Genomic DNA, 25,544 nt, shown 5'->3' with positions numbered 1-25,544 from the left:
GTCTCAGCATAACCTATGACTTCACTGTATCAATTTAGATCATGACACTGTAAAATTTACCTTAGCCTGCTAAAAGGCCTAGGTTATTTTAAGTGTACATATGTGCTATATTTCCTTCTCTAATGCTAATCAAGTAATCTGCAACCTAGTAAAAAGATGAATTTAGTAAGCAAGCCCAACTATAAAGAGCCCAAGAAGTTAAGAAGTAAGATTCTTAACACACTTTAGCAAACAGGCAAAAACCCAGTCCACCTTCAGCGCAGGGCAGGCAGTCTTAATTGACATGCTCCCAGAGGAAAACTGTTATCCTGAGAAAGAATCAGAGCAGCAAATTTCTTCTGTTGCTCATCAAAAATGATGAGCATTCTGGGACCAGTCTGCACCCCTAACCCTTTACCCCTATTCCTGAAAATCCTCAATCACGCATAAGAGCTCTAGACAACGAGCCAACCACGGACTCTCTTGCCCCTCCTGATGTGACCCAGGAGTTACGTCCTCTAACTTTATCTCTAAATAAAAGCCTCTACCCCTGCTCTCCTACCTTGGGCGTTTGCTAAGTTCACTCTTCGACTCTGCAAACAAGAACCCCAGCATCAAAAGCATATTTATTACTGATGTTTAGGATAATATACTTTTAGGACTCTTTACATTATACATTTATACACTATACATGATACATTAAGGACTCTAACATGTATTTGATCTTGGATTTATAGTTTCCAGAATTATTAGAAAATAAATTTATGTTTTTTAAGTCACAAGGTCTGTGGTATTTTATTGTGGCAGTCCTAGCAAACTAATGCAAACTATATATAAAATCATATATGTTAAATAAGGTCAGATAATTTTTTGCATGACGTTATGAAAATTTGGTGAAAGAAACTGTATGTATTGAATTATAGTAAATGAAAATAGTTATAGCAGATGTTAAAAATGTATCATTGCATATTACATTAATTGTATTATAAAAATAAAATTTGAGAGGAGTCAGCATGGTGTAGTCATTAAGAACTTAGGCTTTTTGCTCAGATCAATGCTCAGTTTCATTCACAACACTTAAATTTCTTGACAGTCACTTAATAAACTTCCCTACTGCTTAACTCTTTCCATCTGTGAAATAGTACCAAATTCAAATAGGTGCTTTAAAATGCAATAGGAAATACTCATTAAAGGTTAGATGTCATAATCACCAGCAGCAGAAGCAGCCCCACGACCACTGTCAACATCACTGTCATAGTCACAGTGAAAGCAACAAGGGCAAAAAACAAAAACCAAGGTAGCCTTAGAAGGATACAGAACGAATATAGGCGAGCTTATTAACCATGAAGTATAGACATGAGCTGGATGAGTAGAAAAGAGTGAGAAAGGCATTTAAGAAGTGGAGAACAAGGTGAACAAAAGCTTATAAATGTTTTAGCTGCTGTTACTTGCCCCAGCTAGATTTCCCTAGGATGTTAGAAGGAACACAGGAAGAGCCAAATCAAAAGTAGACTATGAAGAGAGGTTAAACACCAGGAAAAGCAAAGGCCATTTACCAAATCTGATAAGTGCAATGAAAACCGAGAAAAAGGATATCTGGGGTCAGGAACTGAGTCAATAAGAAGAAGCTGCTCGTAATGTGTTAGTTTCAAGGTCGGTTCTAGATTACAGCTCACAGTGACTTGACAAAGAAACGGGGAGAGTGAAAGTAGTTAGCATCTGGCTGCGGAGAGGCCCCTTATGAAGGTCTTGCCTGAGTAAAAGAGTGGCAATTTTGAGCCAGAGGCCTGGCAGCAGAAAAGTGCACAGCATATTCAGGCCAGTATTTGACTAACTTGACTGGCATATAGAGATTACACAGGAAACAAAAGTGAGAGCAGCAAGTAGCAACTGCATGTGAGATTTAGTGAGATACAGTAAAGACTAGAAAGAGAAATACAGAATTGTCTTTTGAACACAAGCAGGATCAAAATAATTTGGTGATCTTTTCTGTTTGTTGTGTTTATTTGGGGAAAGTTATTTAACTAAAGGGAACCTCATGCTTTGTTGTTTTTGTTACATCATGCTGGGCAAAAAGTATCTGAAAAGAGGTTAATAAATCCTTAATAATGAGACAGGGAGATGTGAAGATTGATTATGCTAAGTTGGTTTGAAGCTGGTGAAAGCATTATTAGGCAGTGATCGCTAAGGCTTTGCGGTTTTCAGTGGGTAAAGTAAAGGAGGTATGACCCTATTCAAAAAAATATCTTGATTTTTATGATAGGAATTACATTTGTAATTCTACTCAAAATTTTCCCATTACATACAAATCTATTTCTATTCAAATAATAAATTTATGCTACTAATAACAAATGAACAATTATAGAGTTCTGACTAATAAGTTATGAGATCTGGTGTAATCATTTCCAAGTAATGGAGCCAGATCACTCCTTGAGTATTGGTACATGCCTGTACAAGATTCCTTCAGGACAGATTGTGATGATTAAGTTACACTTTCCACATTTCCCATAATATACTGAATCTGCGATGTCAAGTTTTTCATTTAACATAAGCAGAAAAGCTGTTAAAGCTTAAAATAAAACACATTGAACTGTTTCAAATGTGAAGATCTATACTTGTTTCCAATATGTTTGTAAATCACCCAGGAATGCATGCATTTTTTTCCCTTTTTGGTATCACAGAAGTCTATTTGTTATGTGTAAAAAGACTCATTAGCATCCTCCTTTCTCAAGCTTCCTTGGTATATCCTTAATGTTGTATTAAAAAAAACTGAAGTTAAGATTGATGTGTATGCAAATATGCATGACACAGTTCTGCTCATCTTAGTGTAAGCATGCTACCAAGTATTTTAAGTCAATATCAGGATCAAGTCCTAGACCTAGATGTATATCTAAAGATTAGAAAGAAAAACATACATTCTCATTTATGCCTCAAAAGACACTGTAAAAATGATATATATATTGTGAAATATAAAATTAAACTTTACGTATCATCAAATAAAGACAAAATAATATATTTTTTAAATTCTTCTCAGGAGAGATCTGGAAACTGAAGTGTGGCTACCTAGAGTACCGTGAATTCTGAATAGTTTTTGGTTTTGCTGCCCCTTTTTGGTTTTGAAATAAAATACAATGAAAGAGACTAAGCCACAGAACAAAGCAAGCACAACTATGGATAGTGAATTTTACTGACAATTGTTACACAAAAATGTTAGTTCTTAAATAATTGCTTTTGAAGTAGTACTTGTGCCTGCTCTCACTTCATTGTAAAATACAGTTAAAGATTTTCTACCCATTTTATACATCTAAAGGAACTATGATCAATTAGTAATAGGAACACGTTGTGTGTCATGCTAACAAACTTAAATGTGGGTAATGTTCAAATGTCTTCAAAATATGCATTCTTTAAGCAAAAATCTGCAAGCAATGTGAATAAATTTCTTGATAAAAAGAGATTATGCTTTTGTGGGTAAAATTGTAACATTTCCAGAATATCTCGTCTGGCTTTAGAACATTTGCGCTTTAATACGTGTTCAGTGGTGGAGAGAAGTATGGCTTTAGTGCATTTTCACCGTTCCTCAGGGATGGAGAGTTCATCTCCATATCAATGGGTAACTTACGTGGGCAAGGAGAACTTATCTGTACCTGAGAGGTAAGGCAGAGGGCTGGTTTTGCTTCTGCTAGAGCAGGAAAGAGAGAATGGCCTGGACTGCAGTTTGTGAGCAATAAACGGATTTTAAACTTTATTTCTACCTTTGACTGATTTCGGTTTTTACAGGTATTTTACCCCAGGATTTCCTCTCCCCAGACTTAGACCTGGTGTAGTCGGCAGGATTTCTCTGAACCCAAAATATGTTATAATGGGTTCGACCTTTGGGTGGGCCACCCCAAGAAATAATGGGGAGAAGTGGCACTCGCACTGAGGGACATGTGTCTACATTCGTGTGGTCGTGGAGGCACCACCACCACTGCTGGCTGGGCCAACCCCAGCCTGTTGCCCGAGCCTAAGGCTGCTGCTTCTGCCATTGCTGCTACTTCTGCTGTTGGCCGGAGCCTGGTCACAACTATGAAAAGGAGCAGATGTCCAGGTCAATTTGATAGAGAAGCAACTGGCTGCTGTGTACCACACCTTGCTAGCTACACAGCCCACTGCTGGAAAAGCACCAACTAAGGTAATAACCACCTATCCCATCCCATATTAAAAAGATCATTCACCATGACCAAGTAGTATTTATTCCAAAGATGCAAGCTTCTTCAAAAGTCATAAATCAGTGTGAAGTACCACATGAACAAGAGGATGGATAAAAAACATTATCCTATCAATATATGTTGAAAAAGCATCTGACAAAATTCAATATCCACTCATGATAAATATGCTCAACAAAGTGGGTATATAGGGAACACATATAAACATAATAAAGGCCATACATGTCAAAGCTATACTAACATACTCAGTGGTAAAAAACTGAAAGATCAGGAACAAGGCAAAGATGTCCACTCTCCCCACTTCTATTCAACATAGTACTAGAAGACCCAGCCACTGAAATCAGACAAGAAAAAGAAATAAAAGTCATCCAATTTGTTAAAGAAACACAACTGTCAGTATTTGCAGATGACATGATAGTATATATAGAGAACCTGAAAGACTCCACCAAAAAATTATTAGAATAAATGAATTTAGTACAGTTGCAAGATACAAAAATCAATATGCAGATATTGGTGTTTTCTATATACAGACAATGAAAAGAAAGATAAATTAAGTAATCAATCCTATTCATACTTGTATCAAAAATAATAGAAAACAGAGGAATAAATTTAACCATCGAATTGAAAAACTTGTTTTACACCAAAAATAACAGGACACTGAATAAAGAAATTGAAGAACATACACCATGCAAATAAAGAGAGAGCTATTCCATGCTCATCAATAGGAAGAATTACAGAATTGTTCAAATGGTCATCCTTCTCAAAGCAATCTACAGTTTCAATACAATCCTTATCAAAACACCAGTGACAGTTTTTACAGAGCTAGAGCAAATAATCCTAAAATTTGTATAGAACCACAAAAGCCCCTGAATAGCCAAAGCTATCTTGAGAAAGAACAAAACTGGAGGTTTCCTGGTTTAAAACTATAGTACAAATCTGTAGTAATCTAAACAATATGGTAGTGACACAAAAATACACACATAGATCAACAGAACAGAATAGAGAGCCCAGAAATAAACCCACATTTATATGGTCAACTAATCTATCACAGAGGAGGCAAGAGTACACAGTGGGGAAAAGGCACTCTCTTCAGTAAGTACTATTGGGAAAACAATGAAAGCTACATGGAAAAGAATGAACCTGGATCATCATCTTATACCGTGTATAAAAGTAAACTTAAAATGGATTAAAGACATAAATATTTGATCTGAACCATAAAACTTCTAGAAGAAAGCATAGGTAGTAAACTCTTAAACATCAACATTAGTAAGGAGTATGTCTCCTAAGCAAAGGAATCAAAGGCAAAAGTAAACCAGTGGGACTACTTTTTGTCCTTTTTGTCTGGCTTTTTTCACTTAGCATGTCTTCAAGATTCACAAATGTTGCAGCATATGACAGAATTTTAATTCTTTCTCAGGCTGAATAATATTCCATTGTAGGTATATAATAGCACATTTTGTTTATCCTTCAATAGTTGGTGGCTATTTAGTTGTTTCTACCTTTTCACTATAGTGAATAATGCTGCCATGAACACTGTTGGACAAATATCTGGACTACAAAAAGTAGTCCCCAAACATAAATACTGTTCATTCATTTGTCAAGCTAAAAAGCTGCACAGCAAAGGAAACCATCAACAGAATGAAAAAACAACCTACTGTATGGGAGAATATATTTGCAAATTATATATCTGGTAAAAAGTTAATATCCAAAATATAGAAGAACTCATGCAACTCAACACGGGAAAAACAAATCATTCCATTAAAAAGTGGGCAGAGGACCTAAAAATTTTTGCCAAGAAGAAATACAGATGGCCAACAGGCACTTGAAAAAATGCTCTACATTGCTAGTCATCAACAAAATGCAAATCAAAATCACAATGAGAGCACCTCACAGCGGTTAGAATGGTTACTATCCAAAAGATGGGAAATAACAAGTTTTGGTGAGGATGTTGAGAGAAGGAAACCCTCCTACAGTGTTGGTAGGAATGTAAATTGGTGCAGCCACTAAGGAAAGCAGTGTGGGGGTTCCTCATAAAAGTAAAAATAGAAATACCATATGACCCAGCAATTCCACTTCTGGGAATTTACCCAAAGAAAACAAAATCACTAACATGAAAAGACATATGCACACCTATGCTTATTGCAATATCATATAATAGCCAAGGTATGAAAGCAACCATAATGTCCACTAATAGATGAATGAATAAAGAAGATGTGATGTGATTTATATATATACATATACATATAAAACAAAGCTATAAAAAAAGAATGAATTCTTGCAATTCATGATAATATGGATAGACCTAGAGGGTATTATACTAAATGAAATAAGTTAGACAGAGAAAGACAAAAATGCCATATGATTTCACTTACATGTGGAATCTAAAAATGAAAACAAACAAACAAAAAGAAATAAAACCTTGAGTACTAACAACAGACTGGTCGTTACCATAGGGGACGGGGGTGAAGCAATTGATGAAATAGGTAAAGGGGATAAAGAGGTACAAACTTCAAATTATAAAATAAATTAGTCACAGAAATGGGAGTACAACACAGAATATAAGACCAATAATGTTGTAATATCTTGGTATAGTGACAGAGAGTAACTACACTTACCATGGTGAGCATTTAGTAATGTATACAATTCTTAAATTACTGTTTTACTTCTGAAGCCAATATAATATTGTATGACAACTATATTCCAATTTTAAAAAAACAGGACAACAAAACCTGAAATGAAATGAACAAACTCAGTCAGAAAATAACAGGTACAGGTGAAGATGTGGAGAAATTGGAACCCTGCACATTGCTGGTGAGTATGCAAAATGATGCCACTGTGAAAGGCATTTCCTCAAAAAGTTTTTCAATACATGAGTACTGTATGTTGCAGTAATTCCAATTATGGGTATATACCCAAAAGAGTGAAAGCAGGGACTCAAGCAGGTATTTGTACAACAATGTTTATGGCAGCAGTATTCACCATAATCAAGAGGTGTAAACAACCCAAATATCTACCAGCTGATGTGGAAACAACCCAAATATTCACCAAATGATGAATAGATAAACAAAATGTGACATATAAATACAATGGAATATTGTTCAGCCTTAGAAAGGATTGAAAATTTGATACATGCTATAACGTGTATGGATCTTGAAGATATTATGCTAAATGAAATAAGCCAGACAAAATGACAAATATTGTGATTCCACTTATGTACCTAGAATAGTGAAATTCATAGACATAGGAAAAAAACAGTAGCTATCAGAGGCTGAGTGGTGGAGATACAACATTGTTGTTCAGTGGGTACAGAGGCTTCATTTTGAGATGATGAAAGGTTCTGGTGATGGATAGAAGTTTCAGTATAAATGTACTAAATATTGTTGAATTATACAGATACAACTTGTTAAGTGGTAAATTTTATGTTACATGTATTTCATCACAATGATAAAAAGTAAGTTTTGTTGAAAGAAATTGAAACAGATATAAATAAATGGAAAGATATCTTGTTTTCATGGATTGAAAGACTTACTATTTTTAGGATGGCAACACTTCCCAAAGCAATCTACAGATTCAGTACCATCCCTGTCAAAATCACTACATCTATATTTTTTGTAGAAATGGAAAATTTGATATTAAAATGTATATATAATAGTTACAGCACTGACTAGTCAAAACAATCTTGTAAAAGAAAAATAAAGTTCACAGGCACAAAATCCTGTTTTCAAATCTTACTACAAAGCTACAGTAATCATGACAGTGTGGTAGGTGCATGAGGAGAGACACATAGACCAATGGAATAGAAGTGAGATTTCAAAAAACAAATCTATACGTCTATAGTCAATTGATTTTTAACAAAGGTGCCAAAACCAATGGGGAAAGAACAGTCTCTTCAACTGGAAAAAATGAGTATCTACATACAAAAGAATGAATTAGGACCCTTACCTTAAACTATGTACAAAAAGAAAAAGGAAACCTCAAAATGAATCAAAGATTTTAAATGTAAGAGCTAAAACTATAAAACTCTTAGAAGAAAACATAGGATAAATCTTCATTACCTTGGATTTCATAATGGTTTCCTAGATATGATACCAAAACTAGGAGTAACAAAAGAAAAAAATAATGAATTGGACATCCTCCAATTAATAAATTGAACTAAACATTTTGTCCTCCAGAGGACACTATGAAGAAAATAAAAGACAACATATAAAATAGAGTATTTCAAGCTATGTACCTGATATGGGACTTGTATCTATAGCATATAGAGAACATTAACAATTAAACACCAAAGGACACACAACACAGTTCATATAAAGCAAAGGATCTGAACAGATAGTTCTCCAGTGAGTACATACCAATGGAAAACAAGCACACAAAAAGACGGTCAACACCATTAGCCTTTAAGTAAATGCTAACCAAAAACACAGTGAGACACCATTTTGTACCTACGAAGATGGCTATAATTTAAAGAAAAGTAAAAGGAATGTAAGTGCTGTCAATGAGGTAGAGAAAGTGGAACCCTCACACACTGCTAGTATGAACGTGAAAATTGTGCAGGCACTGGAAAACTGGGAGCTCCTTATGGCACATATTTTATAACCTTTGGCCTCATTTCTCTTGGAAATATATTCTACTTGCCATATATTATGTTTCTGTGAGCTTCAAAGGCTAAGCTGTAGTTATTGAATAAATTTGTAATCAACTATTTGTACGTTTTTATAGTTTCATACTATTTGACTTGGAGGCAGGGGGCAGGTAGGTGCACTGGCTAAAGAACAAATAGTTGCTAATACTCACAGCAGAATGACAGATAGCTAAGGAATAACTTAAATATCTGTAATTCTGTTTACCAGAATAACAGTTTTAAAGTGGGAGAAAACCACACGAACATGTACTCATGTATTGCGTATACACACTGATTTTATTAAAATCATGAAGAAAAATGATATGTTGCTTTGGAGACAATAATTGTCAGGTGTTGTTGGTACATAGGTTACTTAAGCAAAACCAAAGAAACTGCTCACACCAGAAAACAAAACAAACACAATTAGTTTTGGTTTCCAGTTCAGCGTAGAAAATTCTTAGGCTAAAGCTGTCACTTCCATTCCCACAAAAAACAAGCAGAAAAACCTGAACATCAACACCTCTTCTTAGATCCATCATGGAATTGATGTCACAGGGCAAATCACGGCCTCCAAAACTGGAAATGCCAGAGAGGTCAATACAGAGAATCACAACTCACAGGAGCAGAACCTGAGGAGCACAAACATCCACGAGAACCAGTACCAAGGCAGGAAAATATAAGCTGTAACTGAGACAGTGTTGGGGGCTTAGCGTGGACAAGTCTGAGTTAAAACCTGAAGAGGATCCCACGAGTTTGTTAGTTTATCTCGGAGTCCCACCAGGTTCTCATAGTGAAGATCAGAGAAAAATCCTCTCCTGCTTCCTTAAGAGACAGGGAAAGTGTACCACTTTTGAAACATACCCAGAGCATTCTGTTCTTAACAAAGTCTGTCCTCAAGGGAAACTATTTTATAAACGCCTAATCTGCTGGGGTTTTACAGAGCCAAACCAATCCAAAGGAGGGAAATACTTGACTCCACGGCATTCCAGCCTTTAGTATGGGAGAAGGGAAATACTCACTTCCAGCCCCCGCTAGCCTTCCCATCTCACCTAAGGGGGGCATTAGTGACTAAGAAGCACCTAAAAGGTTACAGCTCAGGGGCGCAAGTTCACTAAAACACTTATACCTACTCGTAGGATAATAAAATGCTTCCTCCATTTTCCTCCTCCTTTCCCCATATCTTATGACATCAGTAAAGCTCCTGTATAATAACATAAGAATACAGTTGAAAGAACTGCATGTTTCAGACATTATTTAAAAAGAACTCTTTTGAGAAACTCGGCAATAAGAGAAACAAAAACAAGAACATTTGAGGAAGTTTAAGTCTCTGAAACCTACTGCTACAGCAAACAGTGCAGATTCTAACTTCTAGCCAGATAAACATAAAACCTCACACTAAACGGTTTTTTTACCCAAGTTATTTTTACCCAGTATACCATGCCCAGCTTTCAACAAAAAATTACAAGATATACGAAAAGACAAAAAAAATCACAGTTTGAAGAGATATAGCAAACGTGAGATCCATATTCAAATATGGCTCACAGATTCAGACCAGGGTTTTAAAACAACCATGATTAATATGTTAAAGGCTCTAAAGTAAAAGGTGGAGACAAGTCAGGAAACAGACAGGTAATGCAAGAAGAAGGACAGAAGCTCTGAGAAATAATCAAGAGGAAATTCCAGAAATCAAAAGCACTGTAACAGAAGAAGAATGCCTCTGATGACTGATCAATAGAATAGACCACAGACAAGGAAAGAATCGATGAGCCTGAATAAAATTAAATAAAATCTTCCAAAACTGAAATGCAAAGAGAAGAGAAGAACAACAAAGACAGAACAGAACCTCAAAAGACAATTGAAAAAGTTGTAAAGTGGGCATAGTGGGAATGCCGAAATAGGTGAATGAATGAAAGGAAGGGAGGAAAGAAGTAAGGAAAAGGGAAAGAGAGAAGGGAAGAGGAAGGAAGGGCAAGCAGGCAAAAACACTTGAGGCAATAATCCTACAAGTTCCCAAAATTAAAAATATATATCTAACCACAGATCCAGTAAGCTCCTAAAATACCAGGCAGGATAAATACCAAAAATATCAACATCCAGGCATATTATATTCAAACTGGAGAAAATAAAAGACAAAGGGAAATTCCTTAAGGAAGCCAGGGTTGGGGGAAAGCCTTACTTACAGAGAAGCAAGGATAAGAATTACAATGGAGTTATCTTCAGAAACTGTGCAATCAAGAAAAAAGTGGAAAGTGTTGGAAAAAGTTTTGGAAAATAAAAGAAAAAACGCCATCCACCTAGAATATTGTATCCACAAAAATTTTCCTTCACAATAAAATGGAAATAGACTTTTTCAGGCAAAAACAAAAGAGAGAAGTTGTCACCAGTGCACCTGCCTTCCATATAATGTTAAAATAAATTATTCAGGAAGAAGGAAAATAGTATAGGTTAGAAACTCAAATATATAAAGAAATGAAGAGCATTCAAAAATAATAAGGTAAAATAAAATCCTTATCTTCCTTGTACTTAATTACTCTAACAGATAGCAGTTTGCTCAAAATAAGCACAGCAAAAAACTGTTTAGTAATTAAAGCTTGTGGATACACAAAACGAATGACAGAAATGGCACAATGGACTGGTGGGAGGAATTAAGAATACTTTCTATAAAGTACTTGCACTAACCAAGAAGTGTACTGTATTTGAAAAAGGACTTTGATTAGCTGTCAATGTATACTGCAAACTCAAGGGCAGCCTTGAGGTGTAACTAAAAAATGTAAAAAAGGAAAAAAGGAAAGATAACTGGCATGCTGACTAGAGAGAAAATGGGGTGACGTACAATGCTCAATTAAAAGCAAAGAAGGCAGGAAAAGAGTGAAAAACCAAAAAAGAGAAGAAGAACAAGAACAATTAATAGAAAACAATAAAAAAAAGGTGGATAGTAGTCCAACTTTCAGGAATCACTTTAAATGTCAGTGGTCTAAAAAACATCAAAAGATAGAGACTATCAGAATGGATCAAAAACAAGACCCAACTCTATTTTGTTTATAAGAAACCCACTTTAAATGTAAAAACATATGGCTTAAAAGTAAAGGGAAGAGATCTGCTAACACTAATCAAAAGAAAGTTGCTTATATTAATTTCAGACAGCAGACTTCAAAACAAGGAAAATTGTCAGGGCTAAAGAGGGGCATTGCATAATTATAAGGGAGTCACTTCACTAATAGGCTATAACAAACCTTGATGCCAATGTGTCTAACAACAGATCATCAAAATTCATGAGGCAAAACCTCACAGAACTGCAATGAAAAACAGATGAATCCACTATTATAGCTTAAGACTTCTACCCTCCTATATTAATGATTGACAGCTCCAATAGGCAGAAAATCAGTAAAGACAGTTGAACAACTCCATCAATCAACTGGATCTAATTAACACATATAGACTTTCAACTAGCAATAGCAGATACATTCTGTTCAACAAGCTCACATGGAATGTCACCAAAACAGATCACAATCTGAGCCATAAAATATACCCGAACAAACTGAAGAGAATAGAAATCATAGAATGTGTCCTCTTAAACCACAGTGGAAATAAACTAGAAATCAATAAAAGAATGGTAGCTTGAAAAGCCCTAAAATATCCTGAGGTTAAACAACACCACTCTAAATACCACATGGGTCAAAGAAGAAGTCTCAAGGGAAGTTTAAAAATATTTTTTACTAAATCAACTAAAACATAACTTACCATAATTTGTTGCATGCAGTGAAAGCAGTGCTTAGACAGAATCTCCAGCATTAAATGTATATATTAGAAAAGGTGAAAGATCTAAAATCAATAACCTAAGTTTCCACTTCAAGAAACTAGAAAAGAAGCATATGTTAAATAAAAAATAAGCAGCACAAAAGGAAAAATTAGTAAAAATTGGAGAAGATAACAATGAACTTGAAGTGGGAATTCAATAAAGAAAATCAAGAAAACCAAAAGCCTGTTCTTAAGAAGATCAATGAAACTGATAAACCTCTAGCCAGATTAAATAAGAAAAAAGGAGAGAAGACATAAATTACTAATGTAAGAAATGAAAGAAAGGCCATCAATAATGATTCTATGGACATTAAAAAGATAATAAAACAATATTATTAGCACTTATTGGTCATAAAATACGAATTTGATGACTTACATGAAATGACCATTTCTTTGGAAAACGTAATGTGCTGAAACAAACTCATTCAAGGAGAAATAGATACCTGAATAAGTCTATATGTGTCAAAGAAACTGAATGAAAAATGCGTAAACTTTCAAAACAGAAAGGAACAGAACAAGGTGAGGTCACTGGTGAATTCTTCCAAATATTTTTTTAAAAGGAAATTATACCACTTTTCTGCAATCTCTTCCAGAAAATAGAAACAAAGGGAATGCTTTCTTATTTATTTCATGAGGCCAGTATTGCCCTAATATTAAAACCAGATAGATTCATTACAAGAAAGGAAAACTATAAATTAGTATCTCTCATGAACATAGATGTTAAAATCCTTCATGAAATACTACCAAACTGAGTCCAACAATGTATAAAAAGAAATGCACACTATGATCAAGTATGATTTATTCCACATAGGCAAATAAATAATGCAGTTCATCATGACCTGAAGAAGAAAACCATATGATCACAGCTTATCAATAGATGCCTAAAGAGCATTTGACAAAACCTAACACCATTCATTCTGGTAAAAAGAAACTCATCAGAATAAGAATGGGGGAGCATCTTCAACCTGATAAAGAATGTCTACAAGCATAGCATACATTATTTTTAAGCAAAGCAGCACAGCATACATTATTCTTAATGATGAGAAACTAGGTCTTGTTTCCCTATATTGGGAATAAGGCAAGGATGAACCACCTCACCACTTCTAGTCAATACTAAATAGAAAATCCTAGCTAGGGCAATAAGAAAAGGAAACAGAGGGTATATATATTGGGAAAAGAGAAATAGAACTGTCTTTTTTCATAGATGACGTGTTTGTCTATGCAGAAAAATCCCAAAATATCGACAAAAACATCTCCTGGAACTAGTAAGTGATTAAAGCAAGGCTGCAGGATCACAGGTTAACATACAGAAGTCAATTGCTTTATACAGAAGTCAATTGTTTAGAAGCAAACAATGAGCAATTTGAGTTTAAAATACAATACTATTGCCATTAGCACCAAAGTACTCAGAAGTACACAGGTATAAATCTAACAAAGTATGTACAAGATCTGTATGATGAAGATGACTACATTCTGATGAAGGACATCAAAGAATATCTAAATGAATAGACAGATTCCATATTCCATATAGATAGGAAGACTCAACATTGCAAAGCTATCAGCTCTTCCCAACTTCCTCTATAAATTCAGTGCAACCCCAAGCAAAATCCCAACAAATTGTTTTATGTCTATTGATAAACTAATTCTAAGGTTTATATGAAAAGTGAAAGATACAAAATACCCAATACAATATGGAAGAACAACAAATTCATTGAACTGCCCCTAAATTGACTTGAATTCTTATTATAGTCAGTAATCAAGACTCTGTGGTACTGACGATGGGAACTTTCAATTTTTCTGCAAACCTAAAATCGCTCTGAAAATACTCTATTAATTAGAAAAACACAAACCTCTTCATCATAAATGGACCAATAGTTGCTACTTTTGACGAAAGACTAGTCCAGTGAGGCCATACATTAATTATATTATCCTGACAGAATAACATAACTTTGATGATACCATAAAATAAGCATTAATGTAGTAAGAGATTAATTTATGGACTACCTACATGACTATTAAATTCCATGAGTAATGAATAGCTGAGCCACTCTTGAGTGTTGCTTTGGATCAAGTCAGAGGGAATGTGAAGGCCAGCACATACCTGAATACCAGCTTAAAGCCCGCAGGCCTTGTAACCTGACCCTCTTCACCTCAAAACACCTAGGTGTCCATGTGTCTTATTCTAACCTGCTCCCCCTTTAAGATACAGGAAGAATATTAAAAGGCAAGGTTGTTATAAATATGCTTACAGAGTATGATCCCCTGCTCAGCAGGCTTCAAACAAGTAGTAGATCAAATGCCAGGTAAGCTCTCAGATGGTATATAAATTAGACTCTTTAAATATAAAGTCGTGAGCCTCAGAGTAATTAGTGTCATCGTTGTCCTGGTCTTAAGTTCTTGGTCTCTGCCATGTCTGAATAAAGTGAGCAGTGAAGTTCACCCAAGGTATAAGGCAATTGATTTCACAGGCATTGTAGTGGCTACCCTTTGGTAACTGAAAGAATCCTTAGCGAGCATGGCAGAATGCTGCCCATCTGCAATATTGGCAGAAACCGCACCTGGAAAGAGTGAAGCAGGGTCATAGGGCACAGGACAAATCTCCTTTAATTTTATGCCCATTAACTATACTTTTATATATCCTTCCTTATAACTATTACATTCATATCTGATCCAGTATCCAATTAAGTTACTATAAACCCTGAAAGAGTAATCTGAGGATTTTTTCTGTGGCAGTGGCAGGTAGGGTGGGCATGTCTCTCCTTCAGGAGATTAACCTTAAAGGATATGGATGAAAACTAACACCAGATTCACATAATAAACCATTAATAGACATATCTAATGATCTATAAAACTTTTATAGTGTAAATCTGTATAACCTAGTTTGAAGGAAAAATTCTCATCAACTAATACACTCCGAAGCACCAATTAAGATAAAATTGTCCTAAATCATTCAGCACTCTTTTTAGCAAGAAGTAATCTTTCTTTTCCTGCACTTTAATATTTTCAATTGATATGTATTCTCTTTCCAATTTTATTTTGGTAGAGTTAAAATTATCAATTAAAAATTATTTTTATAAATAGCTCCCGCATCAATTAACTATGTATATTCATACTTTCTAAACCTATTCCACTCTGCCTTTCCTGAGGCAAAGCAAGCAGATTCACATACTGTTGTAAGGGTACAAATGCACCATGATTTTACACAGAGTGAAAATACTTATGTCTTGCTCCTAATAGCTTGTTGATTCCATAATATTTTATTCTGAAATACCAGTTAAGTATGAATGAGTACATCTATTTATAGTCCAACGTGAAGGGTCTACCAGATTAGCTTATTCCTAGCTTATTCTAAGTTACTGGACTCATTCCATCAAAAACCCTTTGGGGTTCAGCAGCTATTTCTCTAAAAATGAATTACTCTGGGTAGCTACTATTTCTTAATTATTATACATAGAATTTGTTCATGCAGATGTTGTATTGCCTGATAACATTTAACAATAAAAAACACAGTTTTCTCCAATTTGGTAATTTAGGACCTATCAAAGACTTTTTAAAAATTATGATTTGGGAATCCTCTAGCCCACCCAACATAAGACCACTTTAAGAATTGATTGAGCCCAGTGTGCTTTTTTGTGGTCTGAATTGCCTAATTTGTATATCTTTCCTCAAGACTTTGTTGTTTGGGGTGTATATTTGCTTTTCTTTTAAATGGCCACACAAAATAAAGTGCTTATTTGTTTGGAAATTAATTAGAGACAGCATCTGAGTAGATAAGTAACACCTGAAAATGGGTAACCATATTAATATCAAGGAAGAGAACCAATGGCCAAATTAGAATAAAATCCCCAAAATTACTCAGAAATAAGATATATTTGAATTTCGTGACAGATATATACAAAAAGTTAACAATGGACACCTGTGTAGAGAATGACTGGGAATATCCATTTAACTATTTAAAAATAAGAAACATGGAGTATTTTGATATTTTGAAATGTAAATTCCCATCAATTTATTCTAATTGCAATGGAAAACCACTTGTAGGCAAGGTGGTAACTTGGTCTGATTAAAAGATCTCTCTATTATTTGGACAATGGATCAGAGGAGGTCAGGAGAGGAAGCACAGAAGCAGGGAGACCATATAAAAGACCACTGGGACAGTCCAGGCTAGAGATGATAGTGGCTTGGACTATGTTGGCGGCAGCAGAGATGTGAAGAAGAGGCCAGAGTAAAGATAGATGTTTCAGAGGTAAAACCCACAGAATTGGTGATGAATTCATTATGGGCAATAAAGAACCAAGGGAATCAAGGAAGCCTTCTAGATTTCTGTCTTGATCAACACAGTGGGTGGTATGCCCATGTACTGTAATGAGAAAGAAGTTCAGGGATTGGGGAAACAGCTATTATGGCAGCACGAGTGGCGGAATACTGCAGATGCCCGTCACACTACCATAACAGATGAACTTGGGTGATTAATTTGGCCAGAAGTTATGGTCAAAATGTTCATAAACAGTCAGGGCTCAGTTTTAAAAATTAAGAAGATTCCCTTAACCAGTTTCATCAATGCAATACCAGTAATAAATAGTAACACATTTCCTTTTGTTTTTGTTTTAGATTTTTAAAATCAACATTTGGTTTTCTTCTTTGACTAGGTCAGTGGTTTTGATGTTCTGCAGTTACATAAACATATTTTTCTTGTTTATTTGTGCTTACACTTACCTTAGAAACTAAGTTTCAGTAGGTGGGTAAATCGAATATTTTTTCAGAAGTTCACACTCTCTTTAATTTACCAGCTCTGCCAAGTCTGACTATAATCCATGAAGTCTCGCATGATTTAAACCTGGATACTTATGGAGCATCATGATAACTAAGATATGCTCATGTCCTTCCTACAAAAGTCCCAGATTTACACAGCCAACAATGTAAGTCACATATTTCCAGGGGAAGGTCAACATCTTTGGCATTTCCTGCCTGCTAAGGTTTGACAGATATTCACTTTCGTTTTTGTTGTAAACAAAGTTTAAAACAAGGACTTTTTTCAAATAGCTGGTTTACCTCAGGGAAGTGGCAAGGTGAGTTTTCTTAAGCATATTTTATTTATTCACTCTTTTTGACCACTACACTTTTTCTCATTCTGTAGATGTTTTTAAACTCCTATTACTTTGTCCATCTCAATGAGCTTCAACACAAGTTATGCTCAGCATGGTGTAATGGGAAGCAAGGACCTTGGACACAGCAGAACTGGTTCCCTATCAGGTACAAATGTCATCTCCACTATAAAGATGGGAAACTGAAGGACAAAGAAGTTAAGTAAGTTTTCCAAAGTAACACTACGTGTAATGTAGAGCCAGGATTTCAAGCAGGATTTTCAGCATTTCAAAGTCCAACTTTGGAGGCCATGGTATTTACAGCTATGCCCTGCTGCCTCGAATTGACTGTTACAATTATTTCTGGTAGGCCCTGAAGTAGACAACCCAGTCACATAACATCCCAGAACACAAAATCATGACTTGATCCCACGCTCAAAGAAAGCATGACCTCTGGTCTCATTTTACCATATTAATCTGCTTCCCATGGAAGTGGAAACACATATATGCAATGTACAATTCTTCAAACCTTTCAGAGTAAAGAAGAGGTTACATTAAATAGTCTAACCATTAGATTGTAATGGAGAGACTTAGATACTTACAGGTGAACAATTTGGCTGGCTTAATTGCTCTTCTGAAATGGCCTGAGATCAACAACACCAACGTTAACTGTTCAAGCAATAGCACTATTCAAGGTCAGGCTGCCATGATGGGGCCAGAAACACAGATATCAAGGTGATAATGGATAGGGTCGAGAGGGATCCGAGATGGCAAACGGGAAATAAAGTCTGGATATAAGCCTCTAGATGGGAATAGAGCTCTTAAAGGATTCACATACCCGAATTTTGCTGAGTTTTTCTCTTCTTCCAGGAGCTTAAGTGTCTTTCGTCCTGAATTCTAAGAGAGAGAAAAAGACAACTGAATAACAATCTTTACCTTTACCCTAGCACCCTTTACACACACACACACACACACACACACACACACACACACACACACACACACACACACACCACCCTTTACAAATGTTAAAGATGTATATAACTCTGAAAAAATTCACAACCACTTCAAAAAACTTTCTAAGAGTCTCAGTGGTTATTTTCATACCTGTTTTTTGAACACTTTTAAAGTCTTTGAGACTTTTCTCACGTAATCTGAATATATTTTTACCTTACCTCATTCATCATGCTAAGATGTAAGCTTCTGATAAACTCAAATACAAATGCCATAATATGCCAAATATGCCAAAATGAAAGACAGGGAAACAAGGAAAGAAAAACATAGTTTCCATAAGTCTCACATGATTTGGTGCACATAGGTCAATAAAAAATAACTGAATCTTGAAATTTTCCATGTTGAGAAATGTGTGCATTGGGAAAACATTTTAATGTCTAAAAATGTTCATTACTACAACTTACATACCTCACCTACCAGTCTTCACTGTGGTAATATTACTATTAACTCTTTTTGTAATTCATCTTACAGGTCTTCCTTTTTCTTGATTCTAAACTATATTATAATGCTAAATTTTTAAATTTTAAAAACACTAAATTCTAACCTTATAGTAAAATATAATTCTCCCAATTTCTTGTTTTCTCTACGTGTGTGTGTTTGTGTGTGCGCGCAGTACGTGCGAGTGTTTTCAGGAGTTCCTAAATATTGATTTCCATTTTGAATGCCAATTTTTAAGTATTTACAAACATTTATGGAAATACATTGTTTCTCCATGTTGTAGAGAGTCATTGAATTGAAAAAGAATGTAGCTTTGGTTGTGAATGGAATTTTTGAAGGTTTGGAGTTGGTGTCCAATTGCTACCTACACTAGCCAGGTATTGTTATACTGTCAGGAAGTAAAGAAAAGAAGCTTCTTTCACACTTCCATTTGTTGGAAACAGGAAAGGCAAACCATAGTAACAAGTACAAAAAATGACCTACACAAAATAGAGCATTGACAATACATAGAAATCGCAATGGAGAGAGACTATGTTTCTTATCTGCTTCTGTCAGGAATGTGTGTAAATGGAGCTGTCAGCTGTACCTTTCTGACAAGGTGACCGCTCACTGCCCAAATCTATGGGATTACAGTTAGTAAGTTCCACAGAAATTTATATCTTGATATGGAAAACATTTCCCTCACGAAAATATATTAATTCCCTTCAATGTGGTTGCACTGTCTAAAACTACAAGAGGCACAATTTCATATTTTTACATCCTCTTGGATTAAGGTTTTGTTTTATATATTTATGTAATCATAAATGAGAATCAAGAAATCTGCACTACCCCCTGTTATGTCCACTCACTTCAAAGTGGATTATGAGCACATTCATTTAAGAAAAGAGAAAGTAAAAAAGAATTATTTAGGCATATGATGCTACAAACCACAAACCATTTCTAGACTTCCTAAGCAGGGATTGTTAGCAAGCAGTTTCACTGATAATCTTGTAAATTATGCTTCTCAGAGTACTTTCAGGAACAACTATTATGTGTGAGGCTTTGAGCAATTTACTTTTCAGAATTTCAGTTTTCCATTTTATAAAGTGGAGTAAATGACAGAATTTGTATGAGGTGCAAATGAGAAAAAAGATATGAAAACATTTGGTAACTCCAACGCCCCAAATACAATGGCCTAAGCCCTTCCATTGGTAGGAAGAATTACCACAGAATGCATAACATATAGGTGGTTGCTAAAATGGAAAAAGAAAACAAGGGAGGGTTATTGACCCACATGCCCTGTTTCAATTTTAATTAAGAATGAACTTAAAATTAGAAAAAGTTATTAAAAACAGCACGTGGTCTAAAAAGAAACACCCTATCTATATAGATGTTAAAGAGAGAACCAAACACCTCACAAGAAAGCTATAGAGGCCTACTTACAACTGCATTAGAAAATTTTAGCTATAAAGATTTTAACTGATTTTAAGGAAACCTTTAGACAAACTAAACAATTATGAACTTTATAATTTGACTCATCCATATGTTTCATCTTATACAAATAGAGTTTTAAAATAGATATAATTTTCTACATTTAAGGGAACAATAAAGGCAATCATTCACCACCAACGCCACTTACACTCACACGTTTATTTTACTGTAATTGTTGCTCATTTATCAGATGATTGATATACAGGACTATGCCTATCAGGTGGTATTTTACACATCTGCAGAAGGTAAGACAGTACGCTTGAGAGATGTAGAAACAGGCTCAGAAGTCATAAACAGGTCAAAGTTATTGCCAGAGCTATGACTACAATAGTAACATATATTTTATAGTACTAAATGTCTTATAAAACACTAAGATACAATTTGTATTGCAGAGGTTCTGTATACCCTTATGACAATTTAAACTTTGTTTCCTTATTCACCTACAAATATTTATTACTGGGCCCTGAATATACAGCAGTGAATAAGACATCAGATCCTGCTCTCATAGAGCTGCCTCTCAAGTCGTAAAAGGCCCGAAATGCCTAAAGTCAAGTCAACAGGTTCCCTGTCATCCTATCATCCCATCCCCCAAGATAACTATTGTCAATAACTTGACACCTCTGCTTTCATACTTTTTCTTTTCCTTATATAAGCATATACATATAGATATTTGATTTTGATTTATACAAATGTGTGATCATACTATATATGTTATTAACACTGGGTTTATTCCCTTCTTAACAAAACATTGAGGACATTCTTTCAAGTACTTACATATAAATTTACCATATCCTTTTCAGTAGCTTGGTCATATTCCATTGCCACAATACCATATTATTGCCTCATTTTCCTACTGATAGATCTCATGGGCACATCAAGTTTTACTATTGCAACTACATGGAAATAAATACCTTAGTCAAGTCTCCTTCATAGAGATAATATATTTGTTCAGGTAAACTCTCCAGAATGAGACTCAAAGGGGATGTGAGTTTATAGTTTCAGAAACAATGCTGGATTATTTCCCCAAAATGTTAAGTAATATATGTCCTAGTAACATTGTTATCAATAATTATGACAATACAAGAATCACAATAGTTAACATTTATTTAAGACTTATAATGCCAGAAACTATGGCACACAATTTTGGCATAATCAATTACAAAATAGTTCTGAAATGTGGAAACATTATCATCTCCATATTTATAAATGAAGAAACAGAATCAGAAATAAATTTAACCGGCCTAAGATCACAGCTATTATTTAAACTCATGTAATTTTGCTCGAATTCATCTTCTTTTACCAGTTATTTGACATTTTTTATCAATATGATGGAGAAAAAAGTTATTTTACCGTTGTTTTAATTTTCCTGTTTATTATTAGAGGAGTTTAGCATTCTTGGTGTTTTTTATCTTCATTCCCTCTACTATGAACTGCTTGTTTATATTTCCACCCATTTGACATACGATTGGTTGTTTTATCGATAATAATTTGTAGGTGACTTTTGAATATTTATTATGATAAATATTTACAATGAAAACACTTTGTTTTGTGTTGCAGTCAATTTCTCAAATTCACTTTTCTTTTGACTTGAATGATACTCCCTTTTGCCATACACATATATTTTTTAAAACAAATTATTTTTGTTTATGGCTTTTGGAATTATTGTCTTGCATAAGAAGGTCTCCTCTATCTAAAAAGTATATAAATATTTTTCTACTTATCCTTATAATATTTGATTTGTTTTTTAAAGTTGTCTTTAATTCAGTGGCAATTAGTGCATAAATGGTGTGAGGTTAGGTTCTACTTTTATTTTCTGAAATAATTAGCCAGTTATCCCCAAACAATTGTTTCAATTCCCAACCATTTTCTATGTGCTCTTTTAATAAATATGTAACTCTCTTCTCTCTTTTCCAGCTGTGCTTTGAGATCCTGATATGGCATTGCCTATCCACTCCCACCCTCCCTGGGTCTGGTTGAATATTACTCTTGTAATATAAATAAAGATAACACTATAATGCGTGTAATCTCAAGTGCCATAGACAATGGAAGAGGAAAATGATATTTTAGGTCCAGAGACCACAGTACCTCTTCTTCATCTGTAAGGGAAGAGCTTTCTCTTCGTCGTCTTCTCGAACCTTTAACCTTGCCATTGGTTGAGTTCGTTTGGAAGCTCATTCTAATGATACTCCAATGCCAACAGAAGAATATTAAAAATCTGCCTCAAGAAACATAAGAACTGTAAGATTTATTTGTTTAACAAATCTCCTAAAATTTCAAAAGATATCTGTTATAGAAACTAAAATTACATGTGTTCTAAGTAGAAAGACTTGATAAAAAGGACACACTACAATAGAAGAGGAAGTATTTCACCTTTGTTGGTAAGTTTCTCACACTGTGTAGTCAAAAACAGTGACGAAAATTTTCTTCACACTATGGCATCTGCAAGTCAACTACATTTGTTTGAAATTCTACTCTCGAGAATTTCTCTTTATCAATTACAAAATGTAGCAATTACTGGCACTTCTGTTTCTTATGGTATAGAGTATAATGCCTCAGGAAAAATATGAAAGTTATTAAAAACAGCACGTGGTCTAAAAAGAAACACCCTATCTATATAGATGTTAAAGAGAGAACCAAACAAACACCTCACAAGAAAGCTATAGAGGCCTACTTACAACTGCATTAGAAAATTTTAGCTATAAAGATTTTAACTGATTTTAAGGAAACCTTTAGACAAACTAAACAATTATGAACTTTATAATTTGGCTCATCCATATATTTCATCTTATACAAATAGAGTTTTAAAATAGATTTAATTTTCTACACTTAAGGGAACAATAAAGGCAATCATTCACCACCAATGCCAGTTACACTCACACGTTTAAAAATATTTTTAAGAATATTATCTTGGCTCAGGAGCCTTTGGTATAGCAATATCATCACATATATAAAGAGATTTAGGGTTGAGCAAAGTAATTTTCTTCCCATTCTCAATTTTTCCTACTGGAATTATTACAGGCATTTTAAAAGCTAACTTTAGAGGACATTTTGTGAAATTCCTATGATCAGTATTTTTCGGGAGTTTTTTTAAGACACCATGGAAAAACAAAAGGTAATAAAAGGAAACAAAGAAGCAAAAGTCCAGTTACACATTCATGACATTTATTTTTCTCTCTGAGGACTATAGCTAAACTTTATGTGTTCCTAGCTTAATACAGACAGATTTTCAGCATCAAGGAGTTTTAATTTTATCTGTAACAAAATCTCCATCTTCTAGGTTTAGTTTCGGGAAAATTCTCCTCAGACATTGGTGTCTGTCTTGACCTGGTGTAACTTATGTGAATTCTTTTTTTTAATTTGGTCCCGAGATTCCTCCGCATTCTGCAAATGTCATAAAAAGGTTTTCCGTGTATTACTTTATCCCTTTATAAAAAGCTTTAAGCCCATCAATCTCCTCACATTGTGGATCGGCACCTTCCTTTCGTCGACCTACTAGGACTTAAACTAAGCAAACAGTTAAAAATATGCTCAAGTGTTTATTAAATACCAGTTCATTAACCCTGTATCATCAACTATTGCCAAGAGAGGAAGGATTTTTATCTTAGTTAAAGCAATAAATTATAATATTTTTACTTTCCCTCTTACCAGTGACAGAGCCGCCTTTCAGCCAATACGACACTGCTAGAAACGACCCTTCATCGTTTTTCTGGCCCTAGGCTTTTCTCATTGGTCAATAAAATGTGATTGGCATAAGCTAGATGCCTATCTATGAAAAGCTAGACGCCCATCTTTAAAAAGCCCTATAAATAGCATCACACCCATCAATCTCCTCAGAAACTTAAGTGTGGACCTGCACTTTACTTTTGTTGACCTACTAAGTCTTAAACTAACCAATCAGTAAAAAACCTGCTCAAGTCTTTATTAAGTTATCAGTTCATTCACCCGGTATCATCAACTATTGCCAAGTGAGGAAGGATTTTGATCTTAAACCAATGAATTATAATATTTTTACGTTCCCTCTAACCGGTGACAGAGCCGCATTTCTGCCGTTAGGGACCTGGTAAAAAATGCCTCTTCAGCTCGTTTTTGGTCCTAGGCTATTCTCATTGTTCAATAAAGTGTGATTACCATAAGCTAGATGGCCATCTACAAAAAGCCCTACAAAAAGCTTTATGCCCATCAATCTCCTCAGAAGCTCAAGTGTAGATCGGTACTTTCCTTTCATCAACATACTAGGACTTAAACTAAGCAAGCGGGAAAAAAAACTCCTCAAGTCTTCAGTAAGTATCAGCTCATTCACCCGGTATGATCAACTATTGCCAAGAGAGGAAGGACTTTTATCTTAGTTAAACCACTGAATTAAAATATTTTTACATTTCCTCTTACCAGTGAGAGAGCCGCCCTTCGGCCATTATGAGCCTCCTAGAAACGGCCCTTCAGCTCGTTTCTGGTCCTAGGCTATTCTCACTGGTCAATAAAATGTGATTGGCCCAAGCTAGATGCCCATTTATAAAAAGCTAGACGCCCATCTACAAAAAGCCACAAAAAATTCTTACACCTATCAATCTCCTCAGAAAGTTAACTGTGGATAGGCACATTCCTTTCATCGACCGACTAGGACTTAAACTAAGCAAGTGGTAAAAAACTGCTCAAGTCTTTATTAAGTCTCAGTTCGTTCACGATGTATCATCAACTATTGCCAAGAGAGGAAGGATTTTTATCTTAGTTAAAACAATAAATTATAATATTCTTCCTTTCCCTCTTACCAGTGACAGAGCCACCTTTCAGTCATTATGAGCCTATTAGAAACGTCCCTTCAGCTCCTTTCTGGTCCTAGGCTTGTTAACTGGTCAATAAATTGTCATTGGCATAAGCTAGACTCCGATCTATGAACAGTTAGACGCCCATCTATAAAATCCCTATAAATAGATTCAC

General features: G+C 34.9%; 1 protein-coding gene across 1 annotated transcript in view; it reads right to left on the bottom strand.

Annotated features, from left to right (window-relative positions):
- Positions 1–22,818, bottom strand: part of LOC108384091 (kelch-like protein 4) — a 74,217-nt gene extending 51,399 nt beyond the window's left edge. Inside the window, exons 1-2 of the mRNA XM_073227768.1 lie at positions 22,695–22,818; positions 18,526–18,584 (exon numbers count right to left, since the gene is read on the bottom strand). Coding sequence (XP_073083869.1) covers positions 18,526–18,584; positions 22,695–22,784 — 149 coding nt within the window. The 5' untranslated portion in view covers positions 22,785–22,818. The remainder of the gene's footprint in view (positions 1–18,525; positions 18,585–22,694) is intronic.
- Positions 22,819–25,544: the final 2,726 nt, after the last annotated feature.

The sequence above is a fragment of the Manis javanica genome, chromosome X (genome assembly GCF_040802235.1).
Source record: "Manis javanica isolate MJ-LG chromosome X, MJ_LKY, whole genome shotgun sequence".
NCBI classification, from domain to species: domain Eukaryota; kingdom Metazoa; phylum Chordata; class Mammalia; order Pholidota; family Manidae; genus Manis; species Manis javanica.
Note: the sequence above shows the minus strand (reverse complement) of the source record. Positions and strands in the feature narration are given on the sequence as shown.